The sequence below is a fragment of the Stylophora pistillata genome, chromosome 9, assembly GCF_964205215.1.
Source record: "Stylophora pistillata chromosome 9, jaStyPist1.2, whole genome shotgun sequence".
Classification (NCBI taxonomy): domain Eukaryota; kingdom Metazoa; phylum Cnidaria; class Anthozoa; order Scleractinia; family Pocilloporidae; genus Stylophora; species Stylophora pistillata.
In genome coordinates this window covers 22,420,201-22,445,037 of record NC_142527.1, presented here as the reverse complement: position 1 = coordinate 22,445,037, position 24,837 = coordinate 22,420,201, and the positions used below count along the sequence as shown (strand labels likewise).

The 24,837-nt window shown below is 38.3% G+C and overlaps 1 protein-coding gene and 1 long non-coding RNA gene across 3 annotated transcripts in view; one reads left to right on the top strand and one right to left on the bottom strand.

Annotated features, from left to right (window-relative positions):
- Window positions 1-374: 374 nt before the first annotated feature.
- On the bottom strand, window positions 375-23,212 carry LOC111337357 (uncharacterized). Its single transcript, XR_002695489.2, has 5 exons — window positions 23,077-23,212; window positions 10,704-10,894; window positions 10,066-10,164; window positions 3,754-3,989; window positions 375-3,249 (listed from the first exon to the last, which is right to left on the bottom strand). It is a non-coding gene; the product is annotated as an uncharacterized LOC111337357 (long non-coding RNA).
- LOC111337356 (uncharacterized) overlaps window positions 10,826-24,837 on the top strand; it is a 37,601-nt gene continuing 23,589 nt past the window's right edge. Inside the window, exons 1-2 of one of the 2 annotated variants that reach the window (XM_088732820.1) lie at window positions 10,826-11,037; window positions 24,598-24,837. The exon at window positions 24,598-24,837 is cut by the window's right edge and continues 394 nt beyond it. In XM_088732820.1, the coding sequence (XP_088588946.1) occupies window positions 24,655-24,837 (183 nt within the window). In that variant the 5' untranslated portion in view covers window positions 10,826-11,037; window positions 24,598-24,654. Of the gene's footprint in view, window positions 11,038-24,594 lie in introns of both variants that reach the window. The other variant, XM_022943639.2, reaches the window with a different exon arrangement.

Here is a 24,837-nt window from a genome sequence, read left to right as displayed (position 1 = left end):
ACACGGCTCCATAGCATGTCCAGTTTTCTCGTATTCGTTAAAATATTACTTTTACGAGTGTCTGGGTGAAAGCCCCATTTTGTATGATATTATTGGCTCTTTGAACATTTCTCTTAGCAAAGGTTGTTGCTGTATTAAAAGCCACTTGCTCAGAAGGATTTTTTTAATGTTTGGATCTGTTGTGATGATTTGTAGGTTATTTCACGGTTGATGAGCGCTTACTATGTTTATTCACAAGTTGTGTAAAACAAACGAATGAGCGCAGCGAGTGAGCTTGTTTTACACAACGAGTGAATAAAAATCGTACAAGCGAACTAACCGTGAAATAACTTATTTATTACTTACGTACCGAGATTATGGGCGGGATCATAGAGAGAGATAAACATATCTTTATTTTCTTTCAAAGGAAAGCAACGCGCGGTCAATCCGCCGTTCGGGAGTTGCACTGAAATGGCTTGCTTGTAAAATACTTCTCTACATCTAAATTATCAAGCGAAAATGCCGTTAAAAGGCAGAACTAGGAAGAATAAATTAAGAAATCCTGAAAATATGTCGAAATAGTCCTATGGAAGTTCAAATTATCGATTTGTCTCGTTTCGCCTTTCAAAAGAAATTCGTGGAACAGAGCGACATCGTGTTTGGTCTTTTTCTTGGTGTTTTCATTTTCCTGTCCGTCTATGAACTTCTGCTGATGAATCTAGGCTCTGAAAACGGTTAGTCTGATTTGAAGCCATCTTTCTAAAAAAAAATGCGCCTAAGCTCTTAGAAATGTGCTATTTGTCAGTCGAGAGGAGCGGCGAACGAGCGACACGGTTTTGTTCAGTAGTCAAAATAATTAAATAGCCAATCAGAGCGTCGATACGTCGTTTTTCACTAATGAAAAAAAAATCGTATGACCAATCAGCTGGCTCCTCTAGCGCGAAGAGACTATTTTTATCTCGATGCTTTTTGGCGCGTAAATCTCGGTAATAAATTGTGTTACTAAAGACCAGTTTCAATTGTTTGTTTTTACGTATTGGAGGAGGGCCCGTTAAAGTTCTTCAAATTTCATTTCTGGGAGTGTGTTGTCGATAAAAAGGGTGTGAATGGGGTTAACCGCTAACCGTCAGAAACAGCCAGAAAATTATCCATTACGCGTAAAAATTGACAAATTTATCCGTAAATCGTAAGAAAGGTTAATCAAAAAAAAAATTTCGGTGACAACAATGGAAAAATATTAACCTTTAGCCGTAAGATGGCCAAAGTTTTAACTGTAAGCTGTAAAGCAATCGCCCCATTGAGACCCTCAATAAAGTTTTTCGGGTAGCCTCCCTCAGCCAGCTGTGTTTTGAACTGTCTTATATTATCTTCAACTTTTTCTTTTGAAACCTTTCCTTCCCGTGGGGGACACTTACTGTAGAACGTGTACTAGAATGTCTCTGTTGGTTCGACGTGTGAAGAAGTGACCGGTTTCTTGTATCGAGAACTGACTCCCTGTTGAATCTTTCACCCTTACAGATAGTGGTGTCTAACAAAGCAGCTTCTGAAACAGACTTTTTAGCCGTGTTTTTTTTCTTGTTCAATGAACTGGTTAACGACATCTCTGTTTTTTTGTGCAAAAGAGAGGTAATGTCGTCGGTGTAGCATTCCCAAACGAGCAGTTTGTGAGCGCGCTTATCTATGATTTGCATTTCGAATTTAGCTATGGAGATATCTTCGAGAGCTAGTGCTATTTGGTGCCCATGGCGGTTCACTGCATTTACAAGTAATTTTGTTCCGTGAATTAGATTGAGTATTCCTTCAAAATCAGTCTGGGGGAAGTACATTTGTGTATAAGCTCGTTCATTGCAACGGAAGCTTTGTTTTTTTTTTAAACTTCTTGAAGTGTGGTGTATCTTTGAGATATGACTTCTTTTGTTGTGCGATCGGATGAAGAATTTTATCTACGTAACAGGATCGCTTTTCTGTTGGTCCTTCCGTAGGTGGAGTTTTTGTGTCTCATTTGTAAAGACGAGAAGCATACCTAGGAAAACTGGTTTTTTGAGCCGGCTAAATATGCCTAAGCAACTCTTCGCCTTTCCCAATAATGAGAGGACACTATCAATAATGTTAAGGCTATGTCCATCAGTTTAAATATGCGGTGAACAGCGGAATGCTGGACTGGAAAAGTCTATTTTGGACCCCTGTTGAGGTTCGATCGACGTCCAGTATCCATTTTACAAATCATCAAATTATAATGATAATAACAATAATAATAATAATTGAAATTTATATAGCGCAAATTCCATATACATGATCAAATGCGCTTTACATGAAAATAAAGAAAATGTAGGGGAAAAAAAAATTTATATATATATATAAAATTACAATTTTCCTAATGAGATAAGAAAGTAAAAAGCCCTAACAAAATGAGATAGAATATTAAAAAGCATTAAGCTAATGAGATGGGAGATTAAAAGCCCGGGTAAAAAGGTAGGTTATAAGATTACGTTTCAAACTAGAGAAGGAGTGAAGGCCAGTGATGTTACTTGGTAAGTCATTCCAGAGACGTGGTGCAGCATAGGAGAATGCCCTCGCTCCCAAAGTGGGTAACATCTTACCACTCGGGACCTTGAGCAGAAGTTTTTCATTCGACCTTAGCTCATATTTAGTGCGAATTTTAAAGCTAATAAGCTTACACATATAGCCGGATGCCATACCGTGCATTGGCTTAAAACATTATAAAATAATCTTAAATTCTATACGGTACCTAATTGGTAACCAGTGAAGCTGGCATAACAGTGGTGTAATATGGCTAAACTTAGGTTGTTTAAAGATTAGCCTAGCAGCTGCATTTTGAACCCTTTGTAGCTTGTCAATTTGTACTCGAGGTGTAACATAAAGCAAGCTGTTACAGTAATCCAATCTGCTGGTAATAAAAGCATGGATCAAAGTCTCTGTAGAGTTTGGCGATAAGTACTTCCTAATGCGCCAGATATTATGAATATAATAAAATGATACATTACAAACTTTATTTATATGAGCATTCATAGATGGTTTGTCGTCAAGAAAAGTACCATGGTTTTTGACAACAAATGATCTTTCAACCTGGGAACTTCCAACAGTAATCGAAGAGACGTTAATTTTTGACAGTTGCTGCCGGGTCCCTAGAATAAGAAACTCCGTTTTTTCATCGTTGAGGAGTTTATCGTGCTCCATCCATAGGCGGATATCACCTATGCAATTTTGCATGATGATGATAGCATCTTGTTGGCTCGTCACCTTATAAGGCTTAAAAGAAAGGTATAGCTGTGAGTCATCTGCATAACAGTGAGCTTCCGGGAGATGTTGTTCGACAATTTTAAAAAACGTCGAAGAATAAATTATGTACAATAAAGGACCAAGACAGGAACCTTACGGAACGCCCCAGTACAGACCGAAACTATCAGATAAGGTACCACAGATGGTACCTTAGAGAAATTAGAGAGTTTTAGATCCCCATTTGATGTGTTAACTGCAAACGTCAAGCAGTTGGCAGTTTGAGGTTAGAAGTTAGAAGTTTTTAGATTTTTCAGCTTACAAATCGACGTCGCCTTTCACCTAAAAAAAAAAAAAATCAACAAGCGAGCCGCTACATTGAATTACACGAAGGATGGAGGTCCTGTTTTCTATTCAAACACAAAATGTGGGAGAATTTTTGGTTTTCTAGCGTTCCATTAATTCTAAATATATTTACAGGAGATACTTTAAAACTTTTAGACAACAAGAGAAAAACCGCCGAGGAAGTTGATCTACCTGAAACTAACTTGAGTGAAGTTCAAACGTGGACCGCAAATGGCGAAACTGACCGCTTGAGAAGCTGCTGAATCAGCACCAGATATGTTTGTTTCCTCCATCATTCGTCAATGGTTGATATCCATGCGACGTATAGAGCATCGTATTAGGGCCATATCAGATATTAAGGCGGGAGAATTACGGAGATCAATAAACGGATATGTCCTGAATAAAGTGGTGTTCGCGGTCACTTACACCTTAAAAAACGGATAGGCAAACTTAAGAAAATTATGGTAGACTGTCAGCGTTGCTCGATGGCGATTATGACAAAATAGCTCACTATACGAGAGCAGACTAGTCATCATTTCTGCCCGACATCTCACCGGCCAGAACCTAGCATGACAAATTTTTTTAAAGAAAATCATACTTGTGTACTGGGACACTTTTTTCTTAACATATACATGGTAGTAAATCGCTGTAACAGATCACCGTTGGTCTCCTCCCTTTCTTTAATCATTTTGAAGACGGCTGGGGTATAACCTTGGAATCCTCTAGCTGGGAGCTACTCGTTCGATGACCATTTCAAAACCATATATATACATATATATATATATATATAACTAACTGCAGACAGTACTGTTTCGGCCTTCTGGGCCTCATCAGTGCAGTGCTAATGCTAGGATGGAGGAGAACCAAAATGGTCACCCCAAACGATCCAACCTTTGTGGTATCGTCTTTATATATATATAGAACAGTGCTCAATACATAGAAGTAGAGCGAAGTATATATTGTGGGAGGAAAAAGACAAGTAAACTACAAGTTCATCCCTACAAGCCTGTTTCGTGGTCGCCCACTCATCAGGGGATATATATATATATATATATGTATATATAGTAGCAAATGGACTACTCAAGTGACGCACATATGGATTTTAATACAGCCTGTTTCGTAGACCAACAAAAGTTGATCCACTCATCAGTTAAACTCCATACACACTGAGGCATCGTGACGGTTAACTCTAACTCAGCAACGTGATCACATGGCATTGTTTAAAAAATTCAAATCTTGAAAACCGTGCGCGCGCCGATAATAGCGTTAAGAATACCTGAGAATATATTTTCGCCGATGTCTACAATTGGATATTATTTCACTTCGCTTGTTTAAAGAGGCTTCATGCGGATAATACAAGATAAAAAATTTCTCAGTAAGGCATAAATTGCAACGTTTTGTGGCATTGGAATATGATCTAGCCCTAGCAATAATTTTCCATGAAATCGAATAGTCTTCCCTCTTCTCCTTTAGTTTCCACAGGTACTTGCTCAGCTCTGTGTCATTTCGCCGTCTCTCGTGGTTGAACGACATTTGGTGGTTGCGCCATCTAGTCTTAAAATCTGTCGCTGTGAGGCCAACGTACGTTTTAGTTTCTTCCTTGGTATCGACTGTGGCTTGGTAGACGACCTCGCTTTGCAAACATTCCCCTCCTAAAGGGCATTCGTTTTCGTTCCTGCAGTTGCACAATCTTTGGGGGCGGCTATCTTCGGACATTTTTGCGTTCCTGATTGTGGCTTTGTTATGCCCGTCTATGATCTGTTTCATATTTGGTGTGCACGAGTAGCTCAGTTTAATGGTGTTTCTATTGAAAATTTTCCTCAGTTTGTGGGTGACTGGAAAGCACTTGTCAATAAGGTTAATGAACGCTCTGCCAATGTTGGTCTGTACGTTTCTGTTAAATGGTGGGTTAAACCAAATTATGTTTCTTCGCCTTTTGGTTTGGTATTGCGGTCGGTACGGTTCCGGTTCAGTGAAGTGCAGCTTGTATGTGTAGCCACTCTTGTGCAACGCGTCTTGGTAGGGAGGTGCGGCTTTGTTAAACATGTCTTCGTCAGAAGAGATTTCAGAAAGTCTTTTATTAACTGCGTCGGGGATGTTTCGTAGTATGCAAGGTGGGTGGTTAGACTTGCTGTGTACGTATAGATGGGTAGTTGCTGGTTTGGAATAGGGTCCGAATCTGCCGGTTATCAGGTCAAGCGTTACGTCGAGAAAGTTGATGATTTTCTTGTTTGCCTCGATGGTAATTCTAAGGTTGTTTTGGGCAAATATCGTGCAAATCTGTTTCTTAATTCTCTCCACTTTTTGGGGTGTTTGGTTTATAACTGCAAGGCCGTCGTCACGGTAAAGTCCGATATTAATTTCTGGTATGGTCGCAAGCTGTGATAGGAGGTAGCAGCCGACTAGTTCACATGTCTCCGCTCCATCATAACTTCCCATGGTGACGTCGAAAAGGCCGTTGGAATTTTTCTTCTGCCAAGAGGTCTCATTGCTAAATAGTAGTGATTCTTTAGCAAGCAGGACGATTTGGCGATCATCTGAGGAGATGGTCGTGTAGTTAGACGCGAAGTCGAGGGCACGTCCGAGTAGATCTTTCGTTATTGAGGGGTAGAATTCTACAACATCGAAGCTGATGAAAGCAGATTCGCATTTATTTGGTAAGTTTTTGAACCACTGCAGCACAGAGGATGTGTTCTTCCATTGATTAACGCCTGTTGCATTTACAAGTTTCTGGTTAATATTTTCGAGAATTTTCTTGCTTATTTTTCCAATTTCCTGTTTTGATGGGTTGATCAAACGACAAGTGGGTCGGTTTAAGAAATTGTCTTTATGGTCTTTAAGTGTTACGAACGCATCTCTCTGGGCGGTAACTTCGACCCGGTCGTCAATACCTAGTTTCTTCGTGATTGTTTTGGCTGCAGCGTCAGTTTTTCTGAGTTGGTTGCTGTAAGCTTTCTTGTATGTTTTGGTTATGTTGTCGTTCAGGAGTTGATTATACTTCGTGGCCTCTAGCTTGTAAAAATTGGTAGATTTGTCCGCTTTAACGAATAAGCGATTTTCGTTTTTAATCAACTTGATGTCTTCATTCAGCTCTTTCTGAAACTGGCATTTCGTATTCTTGAATTGGACGCTTTGGATTAATCGTTGCATGCCGTCCTCAAAGTCGCGCAGCTCTTCGATGACCGGCGGGCAGTTGTTTGTCTTGAAGCCGAAAGTTTCTTTCTCTTCCGCCTGTCCTGGGTTCAAAAAGTGGAATGCTTTCCATCTCATGCGGCGCAAAAATTGTTCGGTCTTTTCAATCAGTTGCTTTGTGAATTCCCTTCGTGATGCCAAAGGAATGTTCTTCGTTGAGTAGTGGAACGCCACACGTTCCATATTTGAATCTTCGGTCACACAGTGCTCAACAAAATAGGAGCTATATAAGCGAAATAGGCAACGTAGGATCCATGACAGTGCTCGACAATGAAGGAGCGATTACAGTAGCAAATGGACTACTCAAGTGACGCACATATGGATTTTAATACAGCCTGTTTCGTAGACCAACAAAAGTTGATCCACTCATCAGTTAAACTCCATACACACTGAGGCATCGTGACGGTTAACTCTAACTCAGCAACGTGATCACATGGCATTGTTTAAAAAATTTACCGTGACGACGGCCTTGCAGTTATAAACCAAACACCCCAAAAAGTGGAGAGAATTAAGAAACAGATTTGCACGATATTTGCCCAAAACAACCTTAGAATTACCATCGAGGCAAACAAGAAAATCATCAACTTTCTCGACGTAACGCTTGACCTGATAACCGGCAGATTCGGACCCTATTCCAAACCAGCAACTACCCATCTATACGTACACAGCAAGTCTAACCACCCACCTTGCATACTACGAAACATCCCCGACGCAGTTAATAAAAGACTTTCTGAAATCTCTTCTGACGAAGACATGTTTAACAAAGCCGCACCTCCCTACCAAGACGCGTTGCACAAGAGTGGCTACACATACAAGCTGCACTTCACTGAACCGGAACCGTACCGACCGCAATACCAAACCAAAAGGCGAAGAAACATAATTTGGTTTAACCCACCATTTAACAGAAACGTACAGACCAACATTGGCAGAGCGTTCATTAACCTTATTGACAAGTGCTTTCCAGTCACCCACAAACTGAGGAAAATTTTCAATAAAAACACCATTAAACTGAGCTACTCGTGCACACCAAATATGAAACAGATCATAGACGGGCATAACAAAGCCACAATCAGGAACGCAAAAATGTCCGAAGATAGCCGCCCCCAAAGATTGTGCAACTGCAGGAACGAAAACGAATGCCCTTTAGGAGGGGAATGTTTGCAAAGCGAGGTCGTCTACCAAGCCACAGTCGATACCAAGGAAGAAACTAAAACGTACGTTGGCCTCACAGCGACAGATTTTAAGACTAGATGGCGCAACCACCAAATGTCGTTCAACCACGAGAGACGGCGAAATGACACAGAGCTGAGCAAGTACCTGTGGAAACTAAAGGAGAAGAGGGAAGACTATTCGATTTCATGGAAAATTATTGCTAGGGCTAGATCATATTCCAATGCCACAAAACGTTGCAATTTATGCCTTACTGAGAAATTTTTTATCTTGTATTATCCGCATGAAGCCTCTTTAAACAAGCGAAGTGAAATAATATCCAATTGTAGACATCGGCGAAAATATATTCTCAGGTATTCTTAACGCTATTATCGGCGCGCGCACGGTTTTCAAGATTTGAATTTTTTAAACAATGCCATGTGATCACGTTGCTGAGTTAGAGTTAACCGTCACGATGCCTCAGTGTGTATGGAGTTTAACTGATGAGTGGATCAACTTTTGTTGGTCTACGAAACAGGCTGTATTAAAATCCATATGTGCGTCACTTGAGTAGTCCATTTGCTACTGTAATCGCTCCTTCATTGTCGAGCACTGTCATGGATCCTACGTTGCCTATTTCGCTTATATGTATATATATATATATATATATTCTCCCCCATCCTAGCATTAGCACTGCACTGATGAGGCCCAGAAGGCCGAAACAGTACTGTCTGCAGTTATATATATATATATATATATATATATACATTTTGAAGACGGCTGGGGTATAACCTTGGAATCCTCTAGCTGGGAGCTACTCGTTCGATGACCATTTCAAAACCATATATATACATATATATATATATATATATATATATATATATATATATATTTAACTAACTGCAGACAGTACTGTTTCGGCCTTCTGGGCCTCATCAGTGCAGTGCTAATGCTAGGATGGGGGAGAACCGAGACGGTCACCCCAAACGACCCAACCTTTGTGGTATCGTCTAAGCCATGCCAGAGTGCTCAAACTAGAGTAAATATATAGATATATATATATATATATATCTATATATATGTTTGTGTATATGTAAAAGTGTGTTTGTTATATATCTGGCAGCGCCCGTAGGCAAGATAGAGCGAATCCTGTGCTCCGGTTGGCTAATAAACAAGTCATTCTTGATTCTTATTAAAACGAAAAATTTTTGCCGTATAGCAAATCATTTGTTGACCAAGTTTGTTCGGTCAAGATGCCTGGAAAGTAGCCTCGTTATGTTTTATAATTTAATTTTCTTTTTGCGAAAAAATAACTCGACCAATATCCAGTATCTTAACTCACACTCGGTCAATAACGTATATATATATATAGACAGATATAGTAAATAAACTCCTTCAGACCGCTGGCATGTCGACTGATAATGTCCGCGGCTGACAGATTGTCCGAAAAACGAATATTTGGCCGAGAAGCGAAGCTTCGAGGGCAAATATGAAATTTTGAGGACAATCTCTCGGCCAAGGACATTATAAGCCAACATACCTGCAAGCCAGAACGGGGTTTATTCATTTTATAACCCTCCCATTAATTTTCACAGCGCAATTAAACAGCGCGAAAACACAGTAAAAAAGCCAGTGGTGATCTGATGGCGAATGCGCGTGATTGAAGCAAGCAAGCAAAAAAAAAAAACCAGTTTGGTTTCCTTTCATGTAAATAGGAGAACGGAAAAGTTGAAACTCTTGCGTTGACTATGTTTCTTTTTCACGGACAAAATCGGAGGATAAATATCAACGCGGACGAGGGCTATTGTGTGATAACTGTCCTGTGATTTTGCACCACGTGACGTAAAGTAACCAATAAAATCGCGCCAAAATTAATGGTAGGTTATAAATAAATATATATACACACACACCTGTTTTCAAAAACATTACAACTTAAAGTATACCTTTTCTTTTCTTGTCAAGTTTTGATTGAAAAATGAAATGGTGTATATGTCATATGTATTTTGAAATTTTAACGTTTTTTAAAACATATGTATTTATATACTTTTGCAGATTGCAAATGTCTCTCATCCCTGGCCATAGTAAGTTACCACACAGGCGGAACTGCCGCAGGGCAGGCGTCTACATATATATCTATACCTTATAGCAGGTGTAAGTATATACCTTTACAGACTGCAAATGTCTCTCTTCCCCATCCCTGGCCACACTGAGTAATCTACCACACTAGAAGGACTGCCTCAAGGCCTGAGCCTGACAATTTACCTTAGGAGAATGTCCAAATATAAATTTTCAAATTACAACGGCACACGATCTTTATAATTTATTCTTGTTTTTCTCGTTGCCATGTCCCCACCAATAACGCAGCTCCATTTTCTGCCTTTCAAAGCACACACAACACACAATTCCTCTATTCGCTCCGACGAAGGGCTGACGCTCGAAACGTCGGCTTTTGTAATCGTTACGGTGGCCAATTTACCATTTCAACTTTGTTGATATATCCAAATTATTTTGTTTTTTTCAAGCCTGCTTATGCGGCTAAGTTTTCGGACTGATTAACGGACCACCTACAGGACAGCTCATTATACAGGTGGCAGCGATCGGGGCAATATGAAGCGAGTCCTATGTTCTGATTGGCTACCTGAGGGGGAAAACTTTACCAGGCTTTATGAGCCCTTCGAGCTGAGAGGAGGGTTCCGAATACGTTTTTCGGGATCCGGGAATTTAGAGTAAGAAGGGAATGAAATGTGGAATCGTTACTATGGACGGGACTCGGAAATCTGCGGTTTTGACCTGTTACTGACCTGTTTTTTAGTGTAATATGAACGATTTTTCTCCGCATTTGCCCGTATGTAACCATAAACAAAGACAACAGGGATTGAAAAATCCCATTGGGTACTCTCTAAGTGAACGAGGGGCTCTGGGACGAGGACGCGGGAAGCATTCTTCCCATCTGTAGGTCAATCGATGACATAGAGTAAGCATTCTAGCCAACCTGCAAAGAAACCACCAGTTGATAATTCATAAGTTAATACAAGCTGTGCGATAAACCTTCTGCATTATAAAGATCGTGTGGCGTGGTAAGCCATAACGCGTGACGTTCAAATTCCCAGAGGATTCAAATCTACAATACAGCAGGTAGGTAAGGTGTTAATAAGCTAGTTTGCGATTTACCTTCACACGCATAGATTTATCACAAAGTTTCTTATTGTCAGATTTGGGTAACGAAAGGGCGCTTCTTCCAGAGACAATTCCGCTCTATGAACACGCGTGTGGTCAAATTAACATTAGTTTGAACCGCTAACGACTTGTCTCAGAACACCACAGAAAAACCGTTTCGCGGATGAGAAAGTTGGAGAGAAAAAACGATTCTAACAAGGCTCTAATTCGTTTCCAAATGGGCAATAGATCTTGAAGAAAATTTGCTGGTAATTATCAGAAACGTACTGCATTCGTACCGGTCACTTTAGACTAATCTATCGCAAAGAAACATTCATTGAACCAAGGATCATCAACTTGTTGTTTCTGACATATCGGGAAAATTGCTTTGTCATGGTTGAAATGTAGACACTGTGATTGTTTCAAATTCCGCTTTAAAAATCAAACAGTTTGAAACATAGAGACCAAGTGGCTCTCTAGTTAAAGCAGTATATTTAGGAAGAGGTGAATAACTCAATTTTCATTATGATTTTCACTCGAAGCCATAATTTACAATTATGTGTTCATTAACTGTGAGTAATTTAACTGCACTTAAATTAATATTTTTCGGGAATTTTCAACCAGTGAGCACTTATTTGAAACTTTGTGGTAAAATATGTTTTGTGGGTTAAGGTGCTCAGGCTACCACAATTTCAGATGTCCGTAAATTGTGAATTTGAATGACAGAGAAATTTACTTAGATTAATGTGTTGCGACCCCAATGTATCTATGGTGATACTCAAATTGTAATACATTTCCTACGTCTCTTTATGATCATTGCTGCGGTGCAATTTTTCGTCATGCACACCTTATCTAAGTCATTAAGCTTAACTCTGAGTGACTGACGGTTCAAGCTGATTAACTTTACACTGCAGAGACAAGTACATTTCAAATACTTTGGGAAAGAGTTTTGAAAGCGATTGTTTGAAATCAATTTAAATTTAATTCATTGCAGGAAGTGCAGTTTTCAGAAACATTAAGTAAATCTAACATTACGTAAACCTAACATTAAGTAAATCTAACATTTACGCCGAAAATGTAAACAACATCTGTGGCCACTAAATTAAAAACCATTAACTGGTATTGTTTAATTAGAAAATGTGACAGACTGGGAGAACCCCATGTTATTTTCTTTTTTTCAAAGCAAAATCCAAGGTAAAGTAAAGCATATAACAATATTTCTCGTGTGTACCTGGCAAATAAATTACCCAATGTAATACACTATTTCACTCCCAAATCGAAAAATATCAGTTCTCTACAATGTCTGTAATGCATTTCATGTAATAATGTAAAAAAAGGTTGTGGTTTTTCATTCTGATCAAAAGAGATTAGTAAAATCATTTGTCTCACAATGTTGTCACGATCAACATCTGCCGTGACCACATCACGAGACAATGATTATACTTCTTTTCCAAAATTTCTTGTGATGTTAAAACGTTGTTTTGAAGAATTTGGTCTTAAATCAGGCAATATCCCAAAATTGGTATTTTTCCTTTGCCCTCCTCGCCATCCATTGATGTTTAAGAAGAAACTACTCAGTGGTCACCTCTGCAAGTTTAAGAGTTACCCCCCCCCCCCACAGGGCAATTGTTATTACCCTGTGGGTAATGATTCCTTAAACAAATTCTTGGATCCATTTTAGTAAGCCCTTTTTTCCCTTTAATCACAGCAGAACAGAATTACCTGCTATTGTACACAAATCTAAAAGCAGCAGCTATTCATAATTAAAGTACATTCCTTTTCTCATGTATGCCAATCAAAGTGAGCCTTCCATTTCTTAAGAACCTGTGACACTTTTGCACTTGAGACTCATCCAATTAGCAATAATTTGATATTGTAACCCACATGTGGAAAATGTCTAAATCTTGATAAAGGCACATGAAGAAACTTTTCATATAGGGTCATCTAAGCTCAAAATGAAAAATTTCTAAGCTTACAATGCTTATCAACAGCTTTTATCATGATTTGTCATGGAAAAGGAAGATGTTTTTGTTAACTTGTTTACATGAGAAAGAAATTGTGCATTGAATCAGGCAATCCTAATTGTATTGGACGACATTTGTAACATCACTATTTATATCAATATCATTGAGTGAAGTAATTGGGAAGCCTTTTTCCATCGGATATTGCTTCTTTAAGCCCCAACATAAGTATGCATAATCTCCATACTGTTCTCTTGCATTTTCCAAGGTTCAAACACAAAGAATAAATGTGACTAATATATGCACATTAGCTCTAGGAAGTAGAATAGCTTATTTCAGCAGAGCCCAGCTGTTAAAATGGCTTGCACACGACAAGCTTTTAATATACATAATTGACACAAAAAATAGAAACAATTAAAAAATTTCATTTCCTTGATGCTTTTTGAACAATGCTCCACCGAAAATGATAGGAATATTCTTTGCCTCTTGAGTATTTGATGTTACAATTTTAATGCATTACCGAAGACTATCAAGCATTTTGTGCCCTCCAAGTAGAAAGCATTAAATGCACCTTAACTTTTTTTGCAATTTTTCATTGAGGTGTATCAGAATGGAATCACTCCAAGCTTAACCCTGGCTTGAACCTTTCTTAATGGGAGCTAATTGCGCAGTGGAACAGGGCAGTTAAAATGGTTTGCATGACAAGCTTAGGGCTATACCAGAATTTTACCTATTGAAAAGGTGAAATTCTCTGCCATAACAAAGTGATGTGTGTGATAATTTTTTTTGATAACTTAGGAACATTGCTTTAATGAAAATACAGTTGAACCTGCTGAGTAGCTCCACTGACGGCCACCTCTCTACAACAGCCACTTTTTTTGGTCCAGGTCAGGGCTGTCCATACATTCATTTAAACCTTTCTCTAACAGCCACCATTCCACAACAGCTTTTCTTCTGTCCTCAAGGTGGCTATTGTGGAAAGGTTCAACTGTAAAAGGTTGATGAAATGGATATAATTTTTGCCTCATTTGAACATTTGAAATAGCAATTCCATAGAGCTTGACAGGAGACAATCAGCATCAAAATTACCTTAATTTTTGTAGTTACTCATTGAGACAAACCACAACGAATGGAATCAGTGACTGACCTCGATTTAAACCTTTCTTGGGAGTCTAAATTTTTTTGCAACCTTTATTGGCTGAGTGGAAGGATTTCACACAGTCAGTAATGCACATGGACTTCTAAAATTGACTTGCAAAGGACAAAGACAAAAACAAAACATATACACACTGTACAAGTAAAGTAGAGCCTCTAAAACAACCAATATTCATCGTAGTAACCCTGGATGTAAATGTTCAGGTTCTATTCAAAATATTAACTCTGTTCACCCTAGCATCAGTATGCATATTCTCCATACTGTTCTCTGTAAAATTCTTAACATGCTGAGAAGGTGAATTTGTTTAACAATCAAGAGCTTCTTTAGTTGATAATCATTTCCTATATTCTTTTGATCTTAAAAATTTAATATTAATTCAGGGGTGATAATTATTGTGGGGAGAAATCATTCTTAGGGGTTAAGGTGAAAGGAGATCAAATTTAAGCCTACTTTTTAAATATGCAAAAATCAATGAAAGACTAAACTGTTACCTTGATTAGTGACACTTGATACGAATAGGTCTCCAACTGAAAGCATGTCATTCCGACTTTTCTATCATGCGACCTGTGCCCTAAACAGACTGTCTACAAATTGTAAGCTTAATGGGAAAGGAATGCACTTTGGATATAAGCAGCTACCTTGGGGAAGCAATTTGCTTGACACTGAAAGAACTGCTGTGAGGGGACTATAGCTTCCTATATAGTAACCTATACTTTGATCGCATGATTTTCTTCAAGACAAACAAATTTCCCAACAGATTTATCACCTGTGTAATACCCCTTAAGGCCTGAACGATTCCACTGGACATATTTATAAAGTTAGCCTAATTTTTCTCAAACATATTTTTATGCTAACTTGTTTTAATCTACTGGTAGTTTTTTTGATGTAATAATGAATGTTGTCTCTTAGCAATAATCATATAATTCAGTCTTTGGTTGCAGAGAGTTTATCAATAAACTATCTATTGCTATCCCTCATCTTGAGGATCTGTTTGAATTTAGAACAAATTGTAGGAGTACAGGGTTAACAAGGATAATGTCAAAGGCTCCAATTAATCAAGAAGTACTTTTCTGCTTTTTTGTCAATTTTCATGCTCATGTGTTTCCATTTCACTCTCTGTAGTGCACTGGAGAATGGCTAGCCACTAAACTGTTAATTTTTGTGTGGTTTACACAAATTGTGTAGCCACATTATGGCACGATCTGATTGATTGATTGATTGATTTATTTGTTCACAGAGTCAAGCACCTGTCACATGGTCTAGTGTCATTCAGTGCATTAGACTATTAGTCTGAGTCAGCCATCTTGGTTGTTAGCGTGGTCTCCAGTAATTTTTTCTGGTGATCATATCATGAGTTAGTGCTCCTCGCACAAACCAACATACCCAGACCTGGCTTTTGTGATAACTGCAGCTTGTGCAAGAGCTTTTACACTCGTAAAAGACAGCATTTAAAAGCTTGAATCTTCGGTACGAGTTGTATTACACTGAAAGGAGTCAGATTGCACTCTTGCAGCCAACAACTAACTGTTTGATCTATTGATGTGGGTTGCAACACTGAGTGTCTGAAAGTGTTTGAAAGTGTCTGAAGCCACCTGAAAGTGCTATCAAGTGAAATTAAGTTGTATTGTAGTTGCATTCTTGCACTGTTGAGAATTCATGGAGGCATCTTTAAGAACGACAAAAGTAAGTATGGGAATCTCAATTGAACAATATCTGTCAAGGATTGGCTCTCATGACAGTTTCGTGAAAATAAAGAATATCTTATGAAGTCCTGAGGATCGTTTTTGGAGTTTAATGCTTATGATGTTCTATTTAAATGTATTTTACCTGCCAGTATTGAAACAGGTTGTTAGACAAACAAAATGTGGAATGATATGATGTTTTGGTTTTCACAAATGATTTTCAACAAAGCCTATATTCCATTGCTTATAGGAGCCTAGTAGTTTAATGTTACAAATGAAATGTGATTAGTATTATGTTTTCTAAGTAATGCCCAGAATTATTCAGACCTAACATTTCATGACTTTTTGTAAGCTTGGCAGTCTTCTAAATTCTCTTCATAATGGTTCAGACAAGCATTGATATTTAAACGTACCTCACGGTAGCATTATACAGGTGTAGTAGGCCTTTATTTGACAGACTACAACAGTACTCCTTTTTTAGTTCCTTGTTTGGTTTTGGTTAGTTCATCACAATACTGATCTCCATGAAAAATTACACTCTTGATTAGCTGAAAACAGCTAGGTGTCTTTTTCATGTATCACTAATGCAAAAGTAATAACTCGAATATAAATGTGAACTACTGGTAGGCTCAGTAACAGTAAATCACACTAGAAACCAATCAGATTTACACAAAGTATGCTGTGCTGATTGATAGACATAGTAGCTGACCGAAGTAAACAAATGCTTGGATATTTTATGTCTATTGCTAAACACTCACAAAATTGCATTCCTGAGTATGATTTCAGCTGAAGGACAAATTTTGATAGCATGTCAAGTTGACCATTTACATGATGATGTCAAGTTCACCTGTTCACTTGTGACCAAGGCAGGTTCTGATGTTGTTATTTGAACAACGAGACAGACTTATAGCCACAATAAATTTATTTATACAGGAAAGTACAAAAGAAATAATACTGATAAAAAGAAAGGGTGATTGCAAGCAAAATAAAAAATAAATGACAAATAGCAAATCACTCACAACATAATCTAAAATAATGAAATAAAACAATTAGTAAAAAAATCCAATCAATTTTCATACAATATAGCAAGGCACTAAACTTAACAAACAAGACAATTTTAAAGCATTGCATGACAGAACAGTAATCATTGTGTTACACTTAAAAGACTAATCCTCTGAACCAAACATAGGACTATTGAATGGTGGGCTATTCTTACAATTATACATGAAATGACTGAAAACAAGTCAATACTGATAAAACAATGGCTCAAAACAACATAACATTATATAAGACTACTTTCAATCACGATTTCATATTTTTCTTCGACTTAAAGTGCTACTGAAACGAAATTTTAGTATCTGAAATATTTGCTCTAACCTGTAGTTTTGAATATGCTGATCATCATGAGATAATTTGCTTTGGCCAAAAAGAAGCGAAAGATATCTTTTTTAACCGTTCAAATCAAAAATTTTACACAAAACCACGTCCGGGCCCTGGTACCGAGCGAAATGGATTGATGACGTCACTGGTTGTGTTCACTCCGATAGCGTGGTTTATTTCACTCACTGTTTGTTTGTACTCGGGGGCGAAGGAGATGGCAGACATTGAAGTTTTGTCGAGTGAATCTTCTTCTGAACGAAGCGAAGTTGTCTCCAGTAGCGAAGAGGAAGATGGTGGCGTAAAATAGGGTTGACAGGCCTACACGACTCCCAAGCGTGTGTTTAGAGTAGCCTATTCAAAGTTTAGCCCTCACAAGTATGTCTTTGAGCGACCGTCCTCTTTTGTAAGATACGAGCGGTGGATTTTTGTATAGTTCGCTCAGTAGTGGTTGTGTTTCTATTAAATGCCAGTTTTTCATGAGAATTTGCTTTATGTGTGGCACTGAGTACACACATCAGCAATTGCGTCTTTTTCGAATCGTTCGCCTTTGTAGATGTACAGCTATTTTTTTACTGTCTCGATAGTTACGTTGTCTGGATTGCTTTCAGCTTGCGCCATGCGCGCTGATTCGATCGTACTACAGTTCTTAGCGTTCAGTGCTCCAGCCGTTTTGGCTCGTTTTCTTTTCTTTATTTCGGTATTAAAACGAACGATTTCACGTTTATAGAAGCACATGATCGCCTTTACTGTTTCTTGCTCCGCGTTGTTAAGGATTTTCTTTATCTCATTTTTTAAATCCTCGTCTGCTCTTATTTTGGCCCTCGCCCTATATTGTAGGGATTCTGGGCAAGTTCTGCCAGGCATTTGGTACAGAGGGATTTGTTCGTTATCCTCAGACTTGCCGATTAGATCATCTTCAATTTTGCTCCCTATCCAGGTGAACCTCTCGCAAATAGCCAAGATGCCGATGTGGCTGCCGATGAATAAAAGACGAAGATGGCATTTTGCCCGAAATCCTCTTTTTCGGCCTCCCAACATGCAAGCCACACTCCATCCTTTTACCCTTCTTTCACAGAAGTACACAACCAGTGACGTCACAGGGCTGTTTTGGCCGCGCCAAGATGGCCGCCAACTTTGATCTCAGCCGGTCAACTTCGAAGGCTTAAAAATGTACTTTCCGGTATGCGTTGGCCCAAAAAGAGTACACAGTGTTTGCAAATAACGTTCAAGCTCTATTATATTGCAAAAATCTCGGATATGAAAATTATGTTTCAGTAGCACTTTAAAACAAGGAAGACTAGCAAAATCTCATTCTGTGACAGGACAACATCTGTCATTATAATGATGAACGTACTAAACAATGAAGACTGTAGTGAAATATCTGATTTCACCAATGAACTTTAAGTCAAGTATACAGATAAATGCAATGTTCTGAAAGCTGAATGCAATCTTGACACATTTTGAACATGAATCAACTAATATAACAATTGGATTGAGATAACTACACATGAACTATATTGTTCTTGAACTCAAACTGTAAGACCACAGGGGGCCCACACAAGCGGTGTCTGGTTGTTTGCTCGAAATATAAAGAAATGTATGGGAGAATATTGAAGTGTCGTAATATCGTAAAATTATATCAAGGAATGTATACGTAAGGCTCAAAATAAATGTAAACCTACCTCACTTGCCGTGTATTGTTGTTTCTGTGGTTCTAAATGGCGAATTTAAGTGATTTGGCAGATTTTGCGTTGACTGTTACTCTACTGTATAGGAAGGAGACGCAAAATCTACCAAATCCCTCAAATTCGCCATTTAGAACCACAGAAACGGCAGTACGCCGCAAGTGAGGTAGGTTTACATTTATTTTGAGCCTTAACATAGACATTCCTCGATATAAGTTTACGATATTACGACTCTTCAATATTCTCCCATACATTTCTTTATATTTCGAACAAACGACCAGACACGCTGCTTGTATGGGGCCCCCTGTGATGTGACATACCAAATCCTCAGTGAAATAGGTCACTAACTTGAGGTTACACATACTGGAGTTACTTTTTTTGTGACCAAGAAGTTCTGAGCTTGTAAGCGTTGGTCTTGACACTCTGAACTACTGGCCAGGGTTAAACTAACTAACTAACTGCACCTCTTTTATAAGGAATCAAACAATAGCAGGAAATTCTTTAAGATTTTGGAAGTTAGGTGTGATCATTCTGAAATTTAGCTGCAAATCCTGTGTTTAGGATGATTTGGTTATCATAGGAAATAGTTAAGTGTGATGGTGCGACATAAAGGAAATTTATGATGCAAATCCTGTGTGTATGATAATTTGATTATCATAGGAAATAGTTTCTGAAGATGTCATTCAAAAATTATAACAAAAAATATTGCAATGTCATGCACAATTGTGAGCCTGGTCACACATGTCATGTCTCCACATAGCTTGAATTTGGGAAACACACTGGCACGAAATAACAATTATTTACTTTGAATCATATGATACCATCATGCACTTGCTTGTACATTGAACTCTGTTGTGCTTCAGTTATAAGCCTCTGATTATTGTTCTTGAAATGTCTTGTGATGGTGACACTATCTCTATTGAACCTTCTGTTAAAGTGCCAATATGATCAAAATTTTGCATTGCCTTTTCTTTTCACTTCTGGAAACTAGAAGTAAAAACACATACCATGCCAAGTTTAATCGCAAAATTCTCACGGGAAGTATGATTATTTCAACCCTGTTTTTCGTTTTTGGTTGCCTGCCATTACTCAATTAAAAAATCGCCGAGTGTGGCAAAAAGAGTTGGCACTAGTTGGAGCCTTTCGGAAGTGACGTCATATGTGCAGCTCCACCTAAAAAATGTGGCTAAATTTGTATGCCATTTGGAAGAAGAATTAGAGGAAGAATATATCTCATAAAACGCCTGGAATTTCCACTGTGGAATCTCTCTCAACACACACACCACGATGCAAAAGTGCACATATGACGTCACAGGCCAACTCATGCGTAAAACTGCTTTTCAGTTCAGTCGCTGGCTCTCGGTTGCAAGCTGAGTAATGGCGGACAGGTTTTTCGTGAATTTCGGCCAGCAATATCAAGGCATATTTCCCTTCCATTGACCTAAAAACTATCGCATAGTACAATTCTAACCATATTAACTTGATTGGCGCTAAAAAATGTCAAAACCAGAGACAAAAATTTTCATCGTAGTGGCACTTTAAATGACACCTCCAGGTCAATAATGACTCTTATTGGGTTAAAAATTATCGGCAATGTTAGAAGTAATGCTCCTTTAGAGTACTACTCAATATATGATTCATTAAAATATTACTTGTGTTCTGATCTTGTCAGGCACCTATCTTTTTTCCCTAAATTCTTCCATTTACTTAACAAAATTAATGGTAAACACCACAGCATACACTATTGAGTTTTGGATGCACGCGGGAGGTTGCTAAGCATGAAAGAAGCATAAGAGTCGCTCGAGGCAATAGCCGAGAGCGACTCTAGCTTCTTGAGAGCTTAGCAAACCTCCCAAGTGCATCCATAACTCAATAGTGTACGCTGTGGTGTTTACCATTTGTTTTATAACATAACATCGATACATTGTAGCTAAAAAGTTCCCTTTTATTTAAAAAATCTTAAGCGACCAGAAAAAAACAAGCGCGCGCGTAAAAATAGTTTTTGCATTTGCTCACGTCAGCAGCGTACACCCATGGGCAAATGGGGGATGCTAAATTGACCAATCAGAGCGCACGCTTTACTTTGGTTATGTTATAAAACCCCATATCCACCCACCTCATCTAAATTCTTCTGTGTTCTTTATTGAAAATACAGTCCAACAAAACCCAAATACAATGATTATAGTAAATGATTTGCCCTCAACCAAATGAGAATAGAACTTAGAGCCCTAATGGCAATAGAAACCTACACTCAGCATTGTGTTACTTTACATGTATGTTTTGTCCAAAATTAGTCATACATTCAAACCAAATCAAGCTCCCAATGGCTTCTAGTGTAGATTACATCATTTCCTGAATGTCCTGGCCCTTGTGGAGAGTTTTTTTCCTCATGCACTGGTACACAAAATGCCAAAAATATTCATATGAAATGTTTCCCTAGAGGTAATCTCACATCGCTTTCCTTGGAAAAGACAATCAACCAACAAACTTCAGAATTTCCACTTTGTTACATTAAACAAAATTATGACTGAATCTTTCAGGCCACCATAAGAGATGATGCTGACATTTTTTTCAGTTCCTAAAATCCTCAGGTTACATGTGCATCTTTGGGGTGTTTGTTATTAAAATGAGACCTCCATAGTAAAGTTTGGCCATCAACCCTCATCTTGAAAATAAACATTTCAGGACTATTGTCTGCTAGTTATCTCTTTTATCGATGAACAGGAGCAATATTGAAAACTATCTAATTGCAATCAGATATTAGCTCTTCTAATAGAAACTCAATAAGACACTAGACACTAAAAGGCAGCTTAATTTCGTAAGCCATACATGTGTGCATTGCAGACCTATTTTTGTTTAAGCTAATGCTAACATTTCATAAGGTAAAGGTGAGAAATACTGTGGAAGTCCAGAAATATTTTAAAGGATCGAGAAAACTTTTTCATCGGTCGAACAGTTTTTTTCGCTGGTTGAGAAGTTTTTGGTAGATTGAGAATTAATTTTGTCCATCAAGAATTTTTTTGCCAATCGAGTATTTTTTTGTCGATCGAGAATTCACGATCGACAAAAAAATTTTCTCGATTCTTTAAAATATTTCTGAACTTCCACAATATTTCTCGCCGAAGAGAATTATTTCTCAACCAAGGAAAAAGTTTTCTCAATCGTCAAAATATTTCTGGACCATCAAAAATATATCTTGAAAGACAAAATTATTTCTTAGCCAACAAAATTATTCTCGACCACTTTTGTCCATTATGGCTTTGCATGTTTGCACTCTATTCAATATTTTTTGTCCCAATATTTCTATAAAATTAACCATCATAGGTTGCCCTAAATGTTGTGGTCATCTCTTGCTTTTCAAAGGAAAATACAAATTTCACATGTTATGCGAACATCATGTGTGGCTTTAACATGTTACAAAACCGGGGAAAATGTGTTCCATTGCTATTTTAAAATAAACTACTTATTGATTTGAGGCCAGATAATTTTTCTCTCATTATTGAATAATTTCACCCTTGACAATTAATTTTCACCGTGCAGAAGACTAGTAACTGCTTCTAGGAAAACATTCCATTACAGTACACTTTCAAGCAATAACTAAGACAACAAAAATAACAAAACAAAATAGCACTACAGAAAGTCTCTTTTGTGAAAGGAACATGCACAAATAACAACAAGGATCCCCAAACTTTTATATATTACTAAATTTTATGATAAATGTTTTGTTTCTCAGTTTCTTCCTAATTTCAAACTTCATTTGGATCCCTGATCTTATCTATGGAATTCATGCGGTTTTATCTAATTATTAATTTTTATATTGTGATTGTAAATTGTTTTGATAACAGCAGGTCCATATCAGCTATTTTTAGCTGCCTTAATTTAACCTGCTATACCAAATAAAGTGTAGTGTATGTATGTATGCATGTAGAACACTGCATGCATGGGAAATACAGACCTTCCAACATCTAAAACCTCCAAATCTTGAGGTCTCCAAAATTTACCCACAAAAATCTTGAGATTTGGGTCCCAGATAGTGAGAATTACAAAAATGTTTTAACGAAGGAATCTCAACGCTAACAGTAGCTAGCAGTGTTTAAACTGTAATGATTAGTGCCCTTTTAGCATCAATTAACACAAATTAGGCAAACAAGTACCTTACTTGTGTGGTGTTCATTTGTGTTCATCATAGTATGAAACACCGACACGAGTGTCTTGGACGTTTTCAAAGGATTGCTTCTTCCGTTCCGCCATCTTGAACACATGACACAAAGTTTTCCCCAGGGAATATTTCACGCTCTCATTGGGTATAAGAACGAGGTTTAAAAATAGCTCGGCCCAGACTCTTAGTGAGAAGAAATGCATGAGGCCATTCGCAAACTGGCCTCATGATTGAGATTGTGATTCATTGTGGATGAGTCCTGAAATCGCGAGTGTCACGATCACATCGTGAGAGTTGGAGGGTTTGGAAATGTTAAACCTTGATATGTCAATTGCAAAAGCGGACAACCTAAGGTTTTCTCGCTTTTTCTAATTTGAGAGGAGCCGTGGAAGGGTTAATACATATTAGACATCCTTGGCAGCATTTCAGTGTGCAAATCACGTACTTCGATGAGCTTCGGCAACGCAATTTTCTCTTTCGTAAACAGTCGTTACCACTTGAGACGGTTGTTGCCATTTTGAAACGGTCGTTACCATTTGCCGAAACAGTCGTTACCACTTTGTAATGAATGGCAACGACTGTTATCGGAAATGGCAAGGACCGTTTCAAAATGGGAACGACCGTTTAAGGAAGGGAAAATTGCTTCGGCGACAAGGTTTGATTTGAGCCAAATTAATACCTAACCCATACCCACTTTTGTTCAGTACAGGTCACTTACAGTAACTTTCTCCGGCATCTTACATGCTTCATCTTCGGAAAGCAATTGCTGATGACTCTACAATCTTTCTATCCATTTTTCATTCATATTCCACTAGAACAGCACACTAACACATTCGTAAGCTCATGGCTACCGTCTATAACATCAAGAAATGGTTAGATATTCTAGTGTTCTCGGATAGGGACGAAAAAATGGAGGTCCCGTCTCCTGTAGGGTTAGGGGCAGGGGACGTTAATTTCCCACGCATGGGATTACTGTGTGTTGGATTTCCTCCCCTGGGGTGGGTTGGGTGGGTTTACTGGGCCCGCAGTGATTAGCGTAAGCTGTTGCGGTGTCCCTGTCGGTCGCCGAAGCTTAATAAATATTTCAGAGGCGTTACGCCTTGGGACGAGGCAAAGAACACGACGTCGATGTAAAGACGATAGACCCCATTTGGCGTGAAAATAAATACATGCTTCGAAAACATTTTGTAAATAAGCCCCCTTCAGCCGGCTGGTATGTCGTTTGATCATGTCCGCGGCTGAGAGAATATCCGAAAAATAAATATTTGGCTTAATATGAAATTTTGAGCCTTTTCACAATAGAGGGTCAATAAAATGCTACAAACATAACATTGCATCGCACAGTGGTGTCCTGGTTTCATCGGTTTTCAGGACGAATACGATACTGATGGAGCAAAAGTGGTTGATATGGATGTAAAAAAGCGCTCGTGAACAAATGTTAATATGTCCATCGCTTAAAATTATGTTTCCACTCATCCAATCAAATTTAAGAATTTTCTTTGCTTCCTTACAGCAGCAGATCTTATAGACAGAGGTGATAATCACTAGGACGAACACGCAAAAACCACTGCAGATGAGTATTACCAAGGAAAATCGATGGTGGTCGTCATTCGGCTTTGGGCTAAATAAGGTATTTATTCCGCCACATATTTGCACAATCCAAATAAAAATTACAGAACATTACAAGATATTGAGAGGCCAGGATGGCATACACTCAGGCCAGGATTTTAACAACAACCTGCAGAGAAAAATGGGG